The 17,632-nt window shown below is 40.4% G+C and overlaps 1 protein-coding gene across 1 annotated transcript; it reads right to left on the reverse strand.

The window, feature by feature from the left end:
* Positions 1-695: 695 nt before the first annotated feature.
* On the reverse strand, positions 696-17,277 carry IYD (iodotyrosine deiodinase). Its single transcript, XM_075035990.1, has 5 exons — positions 17,029-17,277; positions 7,653-7,847; positions 5,442-5,601; positions 3,435-3,591; positions 696-1,478 (listed from the first exon to the last, which is right to left on the reverse strand). Exons 1-5 carry the CDS (start codon positions 17,207-17,209, stop codon positions 1,296-1,298), a joined length of 876 nt encoding a protein of 291 aa, XP_074892091.1. The 5' UTR covers positions 17,210-17,277; the 3' UTR covers positions 696-1,295.
* Between the last annotated feature and the right edge of the window lie 355 nt (positions 17,278-17,632).

Raw genomic sequence — 17,632 nt, forward strand, 5'->3', positions numbered from 1 at the left:
AGGAAAATAGTTTTTCTCATTGGGCAACAGAGGCATTAACACTGCAAAAAGCTGTACCTCTGCAAAATATCATCCCCTCCAGTTGCTTAGCTGACAACAGGTCATGTTAAATAGGACTGACTTCAGACAAGGTGAAAGGAGTTAACCCCCAAGGAAAGCTGAAGCCAGTTTGGCTGAATTTGCCTGAAGTTACATGCAGCAGAGAGCAGGGTGGGCAAGTATTTCACAGAATATAGGCAGCTTCAGGGAAGGAAGTCTCTCTTTCAGTGTTTTAATCTTGGACTGCTCGCAAAGCCGGCAGGAACCGCAACCCCACGAGGGGGCTCTGCCAGCGCAGGTATCGGTAGCATCAACCCTTCCAGTGAGCAACTGCCACCGGTGCCTGTTCACGTCTTGCCTGTAGACAAGGCTTTTAGTAGGGACCATTACTTTTGTGGGAAGCGGCCTTAAAATAAACCTAAATATGCCTGATTTGGTGTGACATGAATGCACCTCTCATGCGTCAGGGTCTTTAATTTCAGGGTGTTAAACTGGCATAGTTGTAGGTATAAACAGGATAACCAGAACAGTAGAAGTGGAAGCAGCAAATATTGGGGGCACAATTGATAGCTGCCATATGATCTAACTGTGCCTGGAACATGTATAAATAAATGGTAACAAGGAAATTAATTGGATGCTTTGTTTCTACTAGATCTTCCCCAGACGAAGACACTTGTACCAGCAATAGTTTAAGAAAGCCTGATATAGAACATGCTTTTGAGATCAATCAGGTAAGGAAAATGCTACTGTATATGAGAAAAAATAGCTTCCTCCTATGCAGAACTGAACACAGTGAAGAGGAAGGGGCATTTAAATAGCACACACTGATCAAGATAACACAGCTCTGAGTTTGACCTCCTTATATCTTTTAATACAACCTCCATTAAATTTCTGAAGTGAAAATAACTGTGTAACGGTTATCACAAAAGTATAAGGAGAATATACATTCCAGTTCAAGGAAAGATTTGTCCCTACAATGCGTAAGAAAAATCAAGTAATGAAGGTCATTTAAAGGTCATTGTACGCGTCCCCTGGAACAACTGCCCGGGCTGATTGGTAACAGCAGCCGTCAAATGCGCAGTGTTTGACTGCTGACTACTATTAGTAGATAACTAGCACTGAAAGAAATACAGGTGTAAACAGCCAGAGCAGCAGTGACGTAGGAGGATGATACACAGAAACAGCAGTGACAACTTCAGCTGGCTGCTGCTTACTAGCTGGCAGCAGGGATGTTCGCCTTCCTCCTGGCGCTGGGCTCACATGACCACCATGATGTCTTTCAGCGGCTTTCGGGTCAGCGCAGGCACTGTAGCCTCTTTCTTGGGGTAGCCAACAGGGAGCAGCAAGAGCAGCTTCTCGTTTGCTGGGCGCTGGAGCAGCACACGGAGTTGGGGGCCGCAGTTGAGGGGTGTGGAGGTCACTGTGTACAGACCCGCATTCTGCAGCAAGACAGACAGCAACAGAGTGAGACAGAAGTCAGTGCTCTGTGTTTCTATCTGTTATTCCCACCAGACCTGTACACGTTCTCCTATTGACTAGCCCAGAAATGCTACTGTGTTAGACCCTGCTGCAGGCTTTAGAACATCTAATTTACTACCAGACTCAACGGTACCATAAAAGATGCCTGCTTTGCCTACAGAGAAGTACAGCACTTCTCCACTGCAGCAACAGCATGTTCTGCCTGACATGTCCGTATGCTGTACAGCAGGAGCCTGCCTGCGGTACTCGGTGTAATTGGGGACCCATGGCCACAGTGAAGCTGAGAGGCAGTTGTGGGGTTATCACTGGAATATCATCCCATGGGGTTCATCTGGCTTATACAGAGAAATGTTTGGGTTCTTGCCTCCATACAGCTGGCAGGAAGATGCCTTACAGCTTTGTGAACATTTGTTCCTTCTCAAGAGCTGTACCTCACAGGGACAGCGGGCACAGGCTCTGCCTCAGAAGTTGTCACAGGAGTCTGCTGCCATCTCTCACAGTGGCCAATGTTCTGGCTTACATCAGAACCCCAAAATAAGTCTATGATGTGTCTCTCCTCCTCTCCTATGGAATCTCACAAAAAAGCTGAACAACTGACAAATAATAAAGAGCTAACATTATCCAAGATATGACCACAGAGATGAGGCACATCCTGATAGTTGCACATGTGCATTTCAGTCTCTCCCTCCATGTAATGTAAACATTTTGGGAGGCTTTGAGGTATAAAAGTCAGCCAGCAAGAGGTGCTCAGGCAATGGGTCTCTCATGTTAAGTAATCTCTATGATCTTCTTAAAAGTAGAAGAGCTAATAGTGGTGGTGCTGAGTGTTATGACTCCACGGCACTGTGTCCTTTAATGTTGTCAATTAATTTATAGGAGCTGGGAAAGAGACAGCACTAAGGAGCCTAACAGTTGGTAGGGAGCCTCCAAAATCCCACCTGACGGTGGGCTGGCTCAGGGGAAAGTGGAGCCTTGTCACTCCTACTGCTTCTGACTAAGGCACTAGTGACACAGGTCTGGATCTGCCCCATTCCCTCTGCATTCCCTTTGCTCTCCGCTCCATGGAGGGAAAATACAGAGCACTGTGCAGCTGCAGAGCAGCAACATCTCAGCAATGTGCTTCTGCACTGCTCACTTCTCAGATTTCCCATCCTGAAGATCCTCCGGAGAAGCAGCAATGCAGGAAGGGAAGTGTCATTCAAAACAGAATGGAGGAGAAATTGCAGTTCCTGGTAGGAAATTGGCCTAATGTAAGAGGTGGCACCTTGCTGTTACCCTGCTGACAGGCCAAGTTAACTATCAGACTAGCTTCACTATTTAAACACTTGTGTGAGTACATCAGATACAAAAAGCAGAACCGAGCACTGAGAAACCACTGAGAAAATCCAACTGGCTGGTGTCAAACATGCGGAACTTTAGAAATCGTTTCACTGAGCCTTGGAAAGACTGATTGAAATAGTACAGCCTGTTCTGTGAAATATGTCCTTGATTTTTTTTTCCAGCACCGTGTACTAAAAATGATTTGGGGTTAGGCTGGTTTTTAGGGATTACTGAAAAGAAGGGGCCGGTGTGGCACTGCACAGCCATGCTTGGGGTAGCCTGCAGACCCTGTCAGCCCTGTTAGCATAAGGCAGAAACCACAGGGGCTGAAGCCTGTCCCAGGACAAAAGTGACAAATCTGGAAGTAAGCTGCGTTACATTTTTCTTCTTTTTAACCAGCACTGAGGAGAGGAACCACCTTCTCAGATGTAGGCCTGTGCAGAATAACTCTAAAACTCAAAACTAAGACATATTTCCAGGAATTGGAGTAATCCAGAGGATTGATAATGTTAAAATCTAAATTGGGTTCCACCCTCATTTGGGCAGAATAGTCTTGGTATGTAATCCAAACCGATATATTGACTCTGTCACCATACCTGCAGTGCAGCAAGCAGGATACCACAGGCAATAGAAACACTGATTTCATTGTAGTAGTGGGTCTTCTTTTTGCCATTTGGAAGCCACCCATATACCTGCTTGAAAATGAGGATCAGATATGGAGCAGTGTCCAAGTACTCTTTGATCCAGTTTGTTCTGCAAAAGGATAATGTTTAAGACATTTATTTTGCAACTTTTTCACTTTCCTGTAAGTCACATTTACTGTCTGCAAAGGGGCACTAAAGGTACATGACAATTATAGCAGTAGACTAAATCTTAGAACATTCACTGCAAAGGCTTAGATATTATCAGCTTAAATAGAAACATTTTGGGGGAAAAAAAAAAAGGTTGACTAGAGTTCTCAGTTTTAACCGAATTGGCTGAGGAGTTGATGCGCTCGCTCTGAACAGTGGAATTGCATAAAAATAGGAGTTAGTTCTTGACCTCTTATCTGTGAACTGTCCTCATAAGCATTTGCCCTTGAGGTTGTTTAATTCCTGGAATTTTGCAGACTTGCAGATCCACCTGTTACCAGCAGTGCCAGCTTTTTTGTAACTGCAGGGAAAACTGCTGGCAGAAAAATTCAAAACTTCTTGGCCTAAGGTGTAAACCTAAATATATTTTCACGGAAAAAAAATAAGTTATTCTGTTTCTGGGTATTTCAGCCTTGTTAGAATTCATTTAGTTGCCTTTTTTTTTAATGACAATATATAAAATTATGATGCAGGATTTAGATAAGAAAATGTGTGCTTTCTCCTGTTCTCACTCAAGATATAAAAAATACAATCTTTTAGTTGTTTACATAGCACATAAATTTACATAGCACATAAGCACCTGAAAAATGATAACATTATGAAACAAGTAGAGCAAATCAACACTATAAGGCTTTGCGCATATGCTTCATTTGACAAGCCAAGACTCAGTAGACATCTTCCCCTTGTGTGACGTTAAGCAAGTCAGTCAGACTTTGGAGGGCATTTGGAACAATTAAATCTTGCATAATTCAGCACTCGCATAGGGACAAGCCTTGGGGTTACCTCAGTCAGCAGCAAAGCTCCCAATGACTTTGGGAATTTCATTGTTTGGCAAACAACAGGAAAAAACTTGGACAAGAGTTATGGCAACAGAGGTCACATGAAAAAAAAAATAACAAAGGAGCCAATTTAAGGATGGAGTGTTTATGAACCAGCCACCAAGGTACAATTCTACATGTATTTTTAAGTTTTTCTTTCCAAACATGAATCTTAGAAATATATTAAAAGCAAGAGGGAGGAAGAAATGGAAAAGGATACTGGAAGAATTGAAGACAAGCTTATTTTATCACTTCAGTTTTCTAAACTGTGGTGCTTTCAGTAAGATTCCCGTCATCTTGAGAATCAAGACAAAGCCATGCAACAGAAAAGAGTGTGCTGAACATCTGAGTCACTTATTTCATCTTTCTTCTGGTAAGACTGAAGCAGGTAGGCATAGTGAATTTTTCTTGTGTGTGTATCAGTCAGGTGCTGCATCTCACCTGGCCCTTAGAACAAGGCAGCCAGAATTAACATATAGATAGTAAATATTTTTTTTTTCCAGCTCCTGCTGGGTAGGAACTCCACTTTCCTCAAACAGGAGTCTTTTCTTCCCACCTGTAAATTAGCAAAAGGACCACATTATAGCAACCCTGGCAACTCCCTGGCTGGGGCAGTCTCTGACTCCACCTTCCTTCTCTTTCTGTGATCAGGACATGGGAAATATTTACAGCTGCCCTCCTGAGGAGCACCAGAAAACTGCAGAGAGTTTAAGGAGCACAAACTTGAAAAAACATTTTTAAAACAGTTTTAAAAATTGAGCTGAATATTTTCAGGTTTTGGTTTTGTGGTTTTTTTCTTCTGAAAATAAGTCCAAAAAATTAAAAAAAAAAAGAAAAAAAAAAAAGGCAGCATGACTAAAACTTCCCAATATAGTCTTTCCCAGATTAAAACATGGCTCCCTTCAAACCCCTTAGCCAAGTGTCTTTTTCATACCTCAATCTTTTCAGGTCATTAACCCATCTGTCTCCCATCCTTTTTTTGTAGTTGATTTCTTCTTCTTCTTCTACAATCTCACGAATCTTATGTTTTAAATATGGATCTTGCACTACCACAAAGGTCCAGGGCTCAGTGTGCGCTCCACTGGGTGAAGTACCTTCATACAAAAACAGGGAAAGATGAAAATGCAGGAAGGAGGGTGTGCAGTGAGAGGTATCAGCTCTTCCTTGTGGGCTTTCAGGCTGACCAACAGAGCAATGGGAAAGCAGGTGGATTAGATGGGAAGAAAAGGACTAAGATAAGTTCTGGCACACACTCCTATTCATTTCTTTCTCGAAAAATGTGAAGTCCCATTCAATGACAGAGGTTAGTCCTTTCATAGAGCCACCTTACAGGAAACGAAAGTTAGGGATTTGTAAAAATTCCTTTGTGGTTCTTACGATGAGACAGTACAGTATTATGGCACAATATATGTATGCAGTAATGTTACTACAAAACATTATACTGAAAACAACACACCATCTGAATAGGCACCCAACTCTGAGACATGATTTTAGCTGAAGGGCAAAGCTAATGGCTTTCAGGGAACCAAGACTAAGCGACCACCCGCAGGAAACTGTCGCTGACTGACAAAGATGAGGAGCTGCACAATGCAGACATCTGCCACATAGCACACAGGTTTGAGTTTGTTGTCCCAAAGACAGCTGGTGTATGTAGGTGTGCACATATTAAATCTGCATTTGCTCATTCAGCCCTGATCATTACACACCAACACCATTGGAGAATATTTTAACTGCCTACAGGATGAAAGCCAGAAGCTGAAGAATATAGTTATCTATGCAGGTTCACAGATAAATAGGTTAAGGAGACTGTTTAGATCTCTCCAGCCCCTCATACATATTTTAAAAATATTTGAAGGTCTTGAACACATACAATATTTGCTGACCTAAGCACTGATTTCAGTTTGACGAACACTGAATAAGCAGCTTGAACTATCTTTTATATTAAAATCTGTTTATATTGTGAACCTTGCCTCTCCTCAGGTTTGGGTAAGAACTGATGACATTTATGCTTTGCTTTGTTTTCTTTTTCTCTACACAGCCCAATGCTTTGAGGGTTACTAAGTACTTCATCTGCACTCCAGGCTTGTTGGCTTTGCTGCATTTGCCAAAACATGCTCAGTGTTTTAATGACTCCCAGCTAATTAGAGGAAGATGCAGGCTTGTTACAGTGCAGTAACAAAGCTGCTTACAGTTTTTAAAGGGAAAATAATGCAGCTTAAATGCTAAGAATCTCTATATTATTAATCCGGCTAGAGGCTACTGAACTTTTCTCTAAGGCAGCTTGTGAATATTTTCTATACTAGCAGCGGCTAGTTCATAGAATAAGAGAAATAATGAGGATCAAAGACACTCCTGGCTGAAGTCAATGTTACTAAGCAGAGATGAGATTAGGCCAGGACATGACAGTAATATTTTGCAACACATAAATTCTCAAAAAAAAAAAAAAAAATTAATTTCTGACATTCAGTCAAATAATCTTGATCAGGGTCCTCAGCATAACACTCCGGTCATATGCAATAGGGGCTGGCACTGATGTTGAAAGGACTGGAAAAGTTTTTTTGTTCTAGACTGAAACTTTTTTCCCCATAATAAAACCCAACTATTTATGTCAACCGAAATATTTTGCGTGGCTGAGACAATTTCATCAATTTGTTTGGGGAAAAAAAAAAGCAACAAACAAAATGTACACATGATAAATATCATAATACATGTTATTTTAAAGCATGTGAAGTACACATAGTTTGACATTTTTGAAAGAAAACACTTCAGTATTTCTATTTGAAAGATGTCTCACTAAACTGGACATCAGTTTTGTTTTAAAGAACATCTTTTAAGGCTTGAAAATGAAATGGCTTGTTTCATGCTGTTGAAATGCTCTTTCTCCCTTTTGGGTGCACTGCAAATACAAAGGAATTGGGAATGCTCCAAACCAGTCCCCAACACATAGTTGTTCAAGCTGCGTAATTTCCAATCAATCAATGGGTGCTCATTCATTACAGCTACAGGTGAATCAAGGAAACCATAAGGCAAATGCCAATTCTCTTGGCTTTTCCACATCACTTTTACACAGTTGAACAGCAATGCTGATTCCCCCCCCCCCCGCCCTTTTTTTTCTCCCCAAACCTTGAACCACTCAGTACCATACCTGCTGTTCTGATGACATTATCGATAACCTCCCTGGGGACTGGCTCATCACTGAGAAACCTGACAGACCGCCTCTTATTAAGAAGCTCATAAAACATCTGTGACCTTTTAATCATTTCACCCTCAGAGTAGCGCTCTGCGAAGAAAGGGACATGGGCAATATTTTCATCAGGACCTTGCCACTCTTCATCAACGTCTGCAAGAAAATAAAAGTGGTTAAGGATTTTTTTGCTGGAGAACACTGTTTATATCTTTGGCGTTCACCACTTTAATGCACTTTGGCCTGCATTGGCATACATCACACTTCTACACCACTGGAAAGGCAAAGTCTGAGGGTCCAGTTGACACAACTCATTGATCCCTAGCTCCAGCTACTGAATAAACACCTTGTTTAAATACCAAGAGGCAGGAGGGTCCTCCCGGCTGTAGCAAGTGTGATCTACAAAGAAGTCATGGCCTTCTCCACTTCAGTCTGCAAGCCTGCCTGTACAAATGGGTTACAAACTGAAACAGTGGTGAAAAGGTGGCCAACCTTTCAGCTCGCTTTTCTCAGTAAGTGTGAACATCTGTGTTCCTTCCTGAGCAGCCTAATAAGAAAAAAAATCAATTAAATTACTGAAGTTAAGGAGAGGGCTTAACTACCAATATGTGTAGAATCTCTTCTGACAAGCTGAATGTCAGCTTCTTCCATATTCATAGCATGTTTCATAGCAGAAGCATTACGAGTCTAGGCTCTGCACAGATGTGACTTTGTGGTTAAGTTCTTTGGTTTCATGATACTTTCAGCATAAGAGGAAATGGATGACAGGCATCTATACTTAGGATAACAACATATCAAATGTAGGATATTGTGTTTCTTGTCTTTAATTTAAGAACTCAAAATGGTTCCTCATTTCACTGAAATGTGTCTCTCTGGTTTTTTTTAATACCACAAAATGCATCTTCTGTTGTCTCTGAGATCTCCTCTTTCTCCCCTGCATTCCTAGAATCAGCAGGGACAGCATTTTTTGCAACTATAATGTGGAAGTTAAAGCCATTTAAATTTTGCATTTTGACTAGTCAATAGTATTGAGCAATCTGCTACAGAGGGCTGAGTCAGGAACAAATATTCCTGTACATTTTCAGTTGCCATTAGGCTGTTATTTTGGAATCATAGCAATCTCCAGTGCAAATTCAAACAGCAATTATTTCTGTGTTTTAGTAGTATGCAGTTGCCTTAGAGACCAGGCTGATTTTTTTTGTTCATTTTATAAACAGCAGTGAAATATTCACAAGTGCAGCTCAGCATGTGCAAGAGGCTGCAATATATACAGTTTCATATGTTGATTCTAAACAGAATGATTCTGGTCCCCAAACAACATACATTTCATTTTGCATACAAAGAAGTCACCCAGAAAATTTGTTTTGTTTAGAATTTCATGCCTATATTAAGCACTCTCAGTCACAGTCTGCAAGGACCTGGCTCCAGGGTAATGGGAAGCAGTGACCCATTGTAAAAATTATTTTTGTGGCCATCTTTCACACTCAAACTGAAAAAGGAAGAGGATGCCTCTTCCTAGCGTTCCCTTTGTGGTTTACACTTAGTAAAGTACATTATTTACTATTCAATAGCAATCGGCTGACTAGGACTTGCCCTTTTGCTAGGATTCTGGTGACGATCTCTTTCAGAAACTTTCACACCCCCTTTTTTGCTGTTCCTCCTCCACACTCAGTGAAGGGAATACTACAGGGTTAAAAGGCTATGTTTAGACTAGCAAGTAGTGTGGTGCAAGAGGATGTTGAGAGGAAGAGCTTCTGCCGGGGACCCAGTGTTCAACATCCTACATGTTTTAGAGTGGTAGGGTAGCTGGGGCGGAGAGGCAGGGAGATGGTTAGAGCTCTGCATCCTTCCCACCTCTTCCACACCGTGCATGGTACCATAGGATGCCATTTTCAAGGACCACTATGTTAAGCTGGTAAAAGCCAATATGCAAAACCTTCCACAGACAGAAGTTGAGACAGTGATGCCTGGCAGCCAAAGGATTTGAGAGAAAAAGTGATGACCCAAAAATCTATAAAACCCTAAGGGAAAAAAAAAAGGACTTGGGACATGGCAGCTCATCAACCCTTTCCAACTTGACTGAGGACTGTCTGGCCCGTAGAGAAATTCAGAAGGTGTCCATTGATATCGACAGGACAGAAAATCATGCAAACTTTGGGCACATAACATCTCCTGCAAGCTCCTCTCAAAGGCCTTACAGGCCTGGAAGCTGGATGGCCTCCTGCAACTGTCTTGATTGGTCCAATAAAATTAATTGTCACTCTCCAAATCCATCTTCTGTACAGCCGTACTGAAACTACAAGAAAGTTATTCATTGATGAACTGAGATTTAGTAGTTACACAGAATGATGCACAACTTAATTTTATCCATAGACGCTCTTGTAAGAGGAGTTTCTAAATGGCAGAAATATTTTCCTTATGATAACAAAAAACTTCCTGAAATCAGCTGAGGTTATACATTGTCTACCAGAAGGCGGAATCTGACCAGAAAACTATACTGAGAGTAGGTATTGGATTAGAGTCTTGGTGAAAATTTCAGGTCAGACTATACTATTTGTGCTTATATTAATGTGCTGTAGCAATCATCCCTATCCATTTCACAAGTTTACAACGTTGAGTGTCCTGGGAAATAGAAATAGACTATTTCTGGCCTAGAAACAGTCAAATAAAACTAACTCCAGGAACCAAGAGTTCTTATGTGCTCTCACTATTTACTTTCGTATGATGAGATTTTTATCAAAGTTCAGAAAGTAGGAAATGGCATACGTTCAATGCACCATACCTCTTATTCAGCCACTGATGGAGGAGACTTAATGGTCTAATCTTGGCTCCTAAGCAAATCCAAGCCCTGCTTGGTCACCTCTTTTTCTAGTATTATTGCAAAACTATCCACAACCATTTTGAGTTAGCGATCCTGAGATACTGAGACTAGTCTATAAAATACTGAAAATCTTTACAAAGGAGGTTTCTCAAATGGCAGCAAAGGCTGGAGGAAATTTGTGTAATCTCTGTACCTGGTTTTGAAACACAAGGAGAGGGAAGTCAGGTAGGTGATAAATCATTAATATATACATGAATGTTGAAGGACAGAAGGATGAAGAGCAAGATTGAATTACTTTTATGGATGAGGGCAGTAGTCAGAGAACTGACTCAGGTGATGCACTTAATCCAAAGAGGATGTTACTTGTGGCCAGTTGAGTACAGAGGCCTAGACAGCAAACTGGACAAGCTATCCGTGTCTGTGCAGGACATGAAACAAAACATGGCAGGGAAGGAAGAATGAAGACACTATAACAACAGCAGCAGTGCCTGCTTTGACTTGTGCAGGAAGCATATCAATAAAAAAATAGGTAATAATTGATGTCATGGTAGACTGTAAAGAAAAAAAAGTAGCATGGCTAAAAAAGGGTTGGTTTTTGAGATTCACTATCTTCTGGGATAGTGTGAAGCCTACAAAGGCCCCCAAGGTCACATCTACATCTACATCAGGACACATCTTTAAGAGAGTCATATTGCCTCAACCACACCATTGTTATGAAGTACCCAGCGGAAGCATAGCTTTCCAGGTATAGACCAAACAGGAAATATTATGATAATACTAAAAACCAGACTTCCCAGCTGACGCATCCCATACCTTAACCAAATAGCCCATTCTTCTCTTGGTGCAGTGACTCTCTTAGCTTTGGTTTCAGTGAAAAGGGAGGACATTAGAAAAATAAAATATAATCAGTTCATTCATTTTAATTGACTAAATGAAAGGGTAAGAAAAAATAGGTCTATAACTGTGGTTCTCAATTTTTAAGAGAAAAAACTTGGGGAAAATAAGGGATTAAGAAAAATTAAGTTGGAGAACTCAGATTGAAGAATTCAGGGATCAGGAAGCAGAGAGATTTGGCATTTCTTTAAATCAGAGGTATAAAAATCATTTTAGATGTAATTGGTTGAATAAACATCTCAATTAAATGATCTATAGGCAACTAGGAATGGAAGAAAAAGATTAGTTAATACAGAAACCTAGACCTTGTAAGACAGGAAGTATAAAACTTGCAGTATTATGTAAGGTCAAGCCGAGTTAAATTTTGAGAGATCTGTTTGCTTGTTTTGCAGGTTGGTTTTTTTCCCATGTAAGTAGAAGAGAAGAAGTGAAGAAGCTGCATGGTCAAGATGGTTCAACTTAATAATAACATAGTGAAAAAAGAAATGTCCTTTCAAAGATTTTGGACATGGGACAAAGGTGAGGTGACTAGTGAGAATGAAAGCGTGAGAATCACTACATCTAAGCTTAAGTTTTGTAAGCAAAACTTTAAAACCTTGATACACTCAAAATGGGAATACTGGCTGAGGCAGGGGAAGAACCCAGAAGTGAGACAACTGACACACAAACCCAAAACTCTCCTGGCAATTTTTTTTTTATAAATAAATTCATCTATTATTTATTCTCTTCCACCATGTGTCTACCATTCATTCTTAGCAGTTAACATTATCCATATGCTAAGCTAAAATCATTATCAGCACCATCTGTTTAGTGCATGCTCTCTATATCTTTAATTGCTGTGTTTAGACATATTCCTGCTTGTACGGTCACATTATACAATACTACAAACGTCTTGTTTACATCTCTGTGTATTCCATCATTTGATGGACAACAGACATCCTGCTAGTCAGTCTATTATCTTGTTAGCCACATTCTCAAGATTGCCATCAATTCTGTTGTACATTTACAATAGTCAGCAGGCTTCCTGCTCTTTAAGCAAATCTGAAATGGTTTTGGCTCAGACATCCCAAGTGAAATCTCATTTTAGAAGTACTATTTCTCTGACTCTATCAGAAATTCCTCTCCGGATACATTTAGGATTATGTTTGTGTTCTTCCCAGCAGTTCATATGGGAGGTTATAATCAGCCTACAAATCATGTAATAAATTTTGCCTCAGTTTGTAGCAAAAATTCTTACCATGAGTTCCTAATAACATAAACTCACACTAAGAACAACAACTTGTCATTTCATTTCTGTTGGCCACTTATTTTACCGACACTGACACTTCCCTGTGTCGTTGGCTCCCAGTTGTATGTCATTAAGAAATTTCACTTGCACACTCCTTGGTTTTATGCAAAGACCACTAGATAATATTAACAATTGGTCCTGAAACCGATCCTTGAGAAACCTTGCTTCTAACCTCAGTCTAGACCAATGTGTTTCCTTTCCAAACCAACTCTTTCAGTTTCTTCTCCAAGGAATTGCTTCCTAAGCATAGAATTCCTCTCCAATCCTCTTTTCCAATGTAAAGGCGCAATACATAGGAGAACAATTTAATGTATATAAAGAAAGCTTTCACATCTTTGGACTTAAAATGCTGGGCAACTGACCTTCTTTTTTTTGCTTGATTAATGGCAGACTGCTACATAATCTGCCACTACAGGAATCCCAGTAGTGAATCCAATCCTGAACTGTGTGGCTAATAGGGAACTAAAAGAGATGGAGTGCTTTACTAGTGGGTTATAAATAGTGGTTAGCAGGCTGATCCTGGAACCCTCAAGAGCTGGTCAGGGATCTTAAGCAAAAGAAGTATCAAGTGGGAGAGGCAGACCCTGGAAGAAAGAAGCCAGCATCAAAATACTGTGAAAATTACCTCAAACTGGAATATGGTTGCAGAAGTTTTCTTAAGATCTTCAGAGGAATGGAGTGGCTGTTTTATAAAGAGAAGATTTGCTGGTTTACCTCGTAAAAGGAAAGCTGAGAGGTAATCTGATTGCTGCCTGTAAACCACAGGAGGGTATACACAAGGGCTGGAGAAGCATACTTTAAACTAACAAGAAGATGGAACAGGAAAAACGGGTATAGTATTAAGTAAGTTTGGGCGGGCAGGCAGAAAGAGGAGGATTTTTAACCCATAGCACAAAGTTCTGGAATAGCTTTCCAGCAAGGTTAAAGAAGTGGGGACAAAAAAGGCCAGTTTTCATGTTCATTCAGCTGATGACAAAGGCTGGAGGTGTCTGCAGCAGCAGGGAGATAAACACAATGATGCATCATGTCCGTCTAAGTCCTGTGCTCCTAAATGACACAAAGCATGAACTGTCACTGAATTGGAAAATTAAACTGCTACTGCCTGATTCATGTTAGTAGTAATATTAAAAGATATGGGAAGCCTTTGAACTTGGGGAGTGGAGAAATATTTCTAAGTCAGAGAGGTCTGTTATAAGAAGTATCACAAGCAATGAGCAGTGCATTTGCAGAAGAGACCAAACATTTGGGCCTTAAGTAGAGTACATCACCAAAGTCCCCACGATTAATATGTAGTAATAAAATGCCTTGGCTATTGATCTCTGCAACTGATCCCCAGGGTAACAAGGATACAAATAAAATTCAACCTCATCCTCCACACCACTGTAAACTGGGTCTGTATTTACCATATCCATCAACTGTATTGATCTGAACGTATGACCAAGAAAGTGACCAATATACAATAAGCTCCCTGGGCTAAAGACTGAATTTGTCTTTGCAATAGTCCACATCTAATTGTGTAAACCTGAAGCAGTGGGAGACGAGGTATCACCACTTTAGGATGAGATGCCCACCACTAGAAGAGACCCCTTGTGACTCATCGTTCAAGACAAGGCCGAAGAAACATCTTTTTCATCTGTATCTAATCACACATGACCTAATGCAAGACACGGCCAGATACACACATGTACAGACCATTCTCGCCAATCCACAGCACAACAGTCTCTCATTCTGGATCTCGCAAATGAAGGAAAAAGTTACAGGACAGATGGGAATGCAAACAAACCTGAAGTACTGCCAGTTAAGGCATTAAACAAATGGACTGAGTGAATGCTTTCCACTTAACCAAAGAACTGGGTTTCTGGCTGCTCTGAGAAACATCCTTCTCTTCAGCTACAGAAAGCATAACACAGACAAGCTTGGGAGCACTTGGCCCTCCCCCTTCTACCCTTCACTGCTAATAAGTGACCCTACTGAGTCTGCCCAAGCAGTTCAGCTAATTACTCTGAAGGCTTTGCTGCTCCAAGGTATGTCCCGCTCAGGGGAAACATCCCTGCTGGTGCCACTTCAGGGAATGTTCATGGGGCTGAGGTCACCCAAGTTCAGTGCTTTTCTTCCAGACCGCTTCACTCTCTTGGCAAAGCACCCTCCCTTTGGTCATGGACGCATATCGAAAGACTTGGTCTTCAGCTGCCCCTTCCTGTCAGGGGGCTGTTCAAAATTCAGCTTGTTCACCTATGGCAGCCCTAGACTCTAGCTTTAGACAAAGCCTTGAAAATTTTTCATCTCACCTCAATAAAATTCTTTTCAGAGGAACTTTATCTTTAAACACAAGCCAGCTTGAGCCATTTAAGTAGAAATAAGCTTTTCTGATAAAGTAAGATACACTAGTAAAGTAGCAGAATTTACACAGCAGGTAAAGTATTCTTTACTATTAAGAAAATCTCTGTCTACATCCATGTTTCCATTTCAGCATCTAGTGCAGTCAGTGAAAATTTTAACACTGAAAACAGGGTGAATATGTGTTGATTCTTAATTGTAGCATTAGCAGAGTAGCAGATCCTTACCAAGGTGGCCATATTATCGTCTCACTTAGGCTGGGCTTTCCCCTGCTGAAGAAAAACTTCTCTAAGCATGATGCAATTATTTTAATTTTTCTAGAAATAAAAGACATGCCTGTTTTGCAAAGATGTTGCTTCAAATCACACACCATTAAGGGAAAGATGATTATTTGTTGTTAAAAGCAACATAGCAAGAAAACTTAATTTGATGTCAGATGACATGGTACATTGAGAGAGGTTTTATTTAAAAATAAATAAATCTCCTTTTAGCAACAGCACAAACATGTCTATATACCTGTCAATTTTTTGTAAGAAATTTTAAACTAATATAATTTTGAATTTAGCACCTGAATAAAAGGGAAAACAACTAACACATAAAAGAATAACATTTTATATATGCAGCTGTGGCAGTAAGGCTCCTTGTTAAGAGCCAATAGGTTTGTTTATTTAGAGGAACTAAATTTTTAAACTGATAGAAACAACTGTAATCAAAGATGTCACTAATAATTCATAGATTATAACTTGAACTACTCACAGGAATTTTAGATTTGCAGCAATTTAACTGAACTAGTAAGCCACTAATGACAAAGTAAATAGGGGATAATTTTATACAGAATCTATTTTGCATTGAACAAAGGAGGATACAACAAATAAACTAATTTTTAAAGAAATTTTGTGTATTTGGGTAATAGTCAACGTGGTTCAAAATGTTCCAAGTATCAACTATTTCTGGAAACTGATACACAACACTAACTCAAAGTACACTGAACACTGCAAAGTAAAGAGAAATAATGGTTCTTAGAAATAGGTGTATGTAGAGAAAAACAATACAAGTTTCAAGATTCCTAGAAGCAGACTCAGGGAATATGTCATTGGGACAAAAAAAACCACACAAAAAGCCTTTGAAACCAGCCTGAGGAAAAAAAAAAAAGCTCTATTAGCTGCACGTTTAAAAACTTCATAGGAACAGAAATGTGTAGGTTTTTATTTTATAAGGAAATAAAGGGAGCTTACGGAGGATAATCAGGAAACAAAATGAAGGAAGGGCATATTTTGTGCTCAGACTTTTGTCCAAGCTGTGCGTCACAACTGTAGATGTAGTAGAAATCACTACTAAAAAAAAAAAAAAAAAAAGAGGCATTTTGTACAGGTTCAAATATGCAGTTGTGTGAACAGATTAATACCATCACCACATTTTATTCTTACTTGATCAACATAGCTCCCAAATGATCCCAGTGCTACCCCAGCTCAAGCTCTCGTGGACATTCTCAGAAGTCACAAATGGAGAACTTTTGTAATAACTGTAATAAACCCATTTCCAACTTTTCTGGGGGTGCTGAGACCAAATATGCAGCACTAGATGGTAAAGTGGGATGAGATGTCTACAAAATCAGCTTGCAGATAGAAACTCTTTGATAAGGTCTTCCCTTTGCTCGCACTAATGAGGCCTGGGAAGAGGCTGGGGGGACTTCAGCAGTATCTCCTTTCTTTCCCTATATTGCCAACAGAGTCCCTCCTAGGTCTGAGGTCTGCTGTGCAGAGGGACAGACAGGAGTCTTCGAAAATGCGTTTTCTTTTTGCACTCTGACCTGTGGGATCTGGGGAAAATAGAGATTTACACCAAGAATGACATGACATGAGGACAGCCGCCTTCCAGGGCACAGCAGCAGTGTAGTACTATGCATTAGAGAACTCCAGAAGATCACATCTCCTTTATTTATGTCAGCAGATAAAATTCAAACAACAAAAGTGCTCAGAGGATAAGATTTTTCTTACCTTCTTCCTCTAAGTGGTGGTCAGTGCCATCTTTTAAATCTTCATCAACCCACGGACGAGATAGAGGCTTGCTTTTAGTCTCATGGTTTTCCTTCTTTCCATTAGTCTTCTTCAGTATTACCCCAATCAAAACACATATAATAGCTATAAAGACTGGGGTTAGGGAAGAAAAGAGTGCCATGACTATGGAAATGTGAAGCCTTCCTTCTAAGTTCAGTAGTTTCTCCCGAAAAGGAGAGGAGAGGGTGAAAAGGGAAGAGCAGAACGGCAGTAAGCAGAAAGGGGTGGACCCAAGGTTCAGTCCTCAACCCTATCCCAGTTCTACTTTTCAGCCACCGCCCCCACAATCTCATCTGTGATGCTGTTAAGCAGACCCAGGTTTATATATTTTCTGGAAGAAACTACTTACAAACAGCAAGTAGAGGCACTGACCATATACAAACACATAAATGCTGTCCAGCGCAAAATTTAAAAAACCCAAAAGATCTTCCAAAATCTCAGACTAAGGCAAAACACTCTCCCCACACCCCCCTTATTTTTGTTGTTATGGTGATCTCTGTAATCTTGCTTGCAACAATTATTATGAGAAAGAGCGAAGTGGGAA

Source organism: Buteo buteo, chromosome 9 (genome assembly GCF_964188355.1).
Source record: "Buteo buteo chromosome 9, bButBut1.hap1.1, whole genome shotgun sequence".
Classification (NCBI taxonomy): domain Eukaryota; kingdom Metazoa; phylum Chordata; class Aves; order Accipitriformes; family Accipitridae; genus Buteo; species Buteo buteo.

What these genes read in the sequence shown, in the direction of transcription:
- IYD (XM_075035990.1), bottom strand. Translation starts at nt 17,209, where the DNA reads ATGGCACTCTTTTCTTCCCTAACCCCAGTCTTTATAGCTATTATATGT. An exon ending in CCACCACTTAGAGGAAGAAG is followed by an intron (nt 7,848 to 17,028) that starts GTAAGAAAAATC and finishes ATTTTCTTGCAG; the next exon opens with ACGTTGATGAAGAGTGGCAA. An exon ending in TCCTGCTTGCTGCACTGCAG is followed by an intron (nt 1,479 to 3,434) that starts GTATGGTGACAG and finishes GTCTTGCTGCAG; the next exon opens with AATGCGGGTCTGTACACAGT.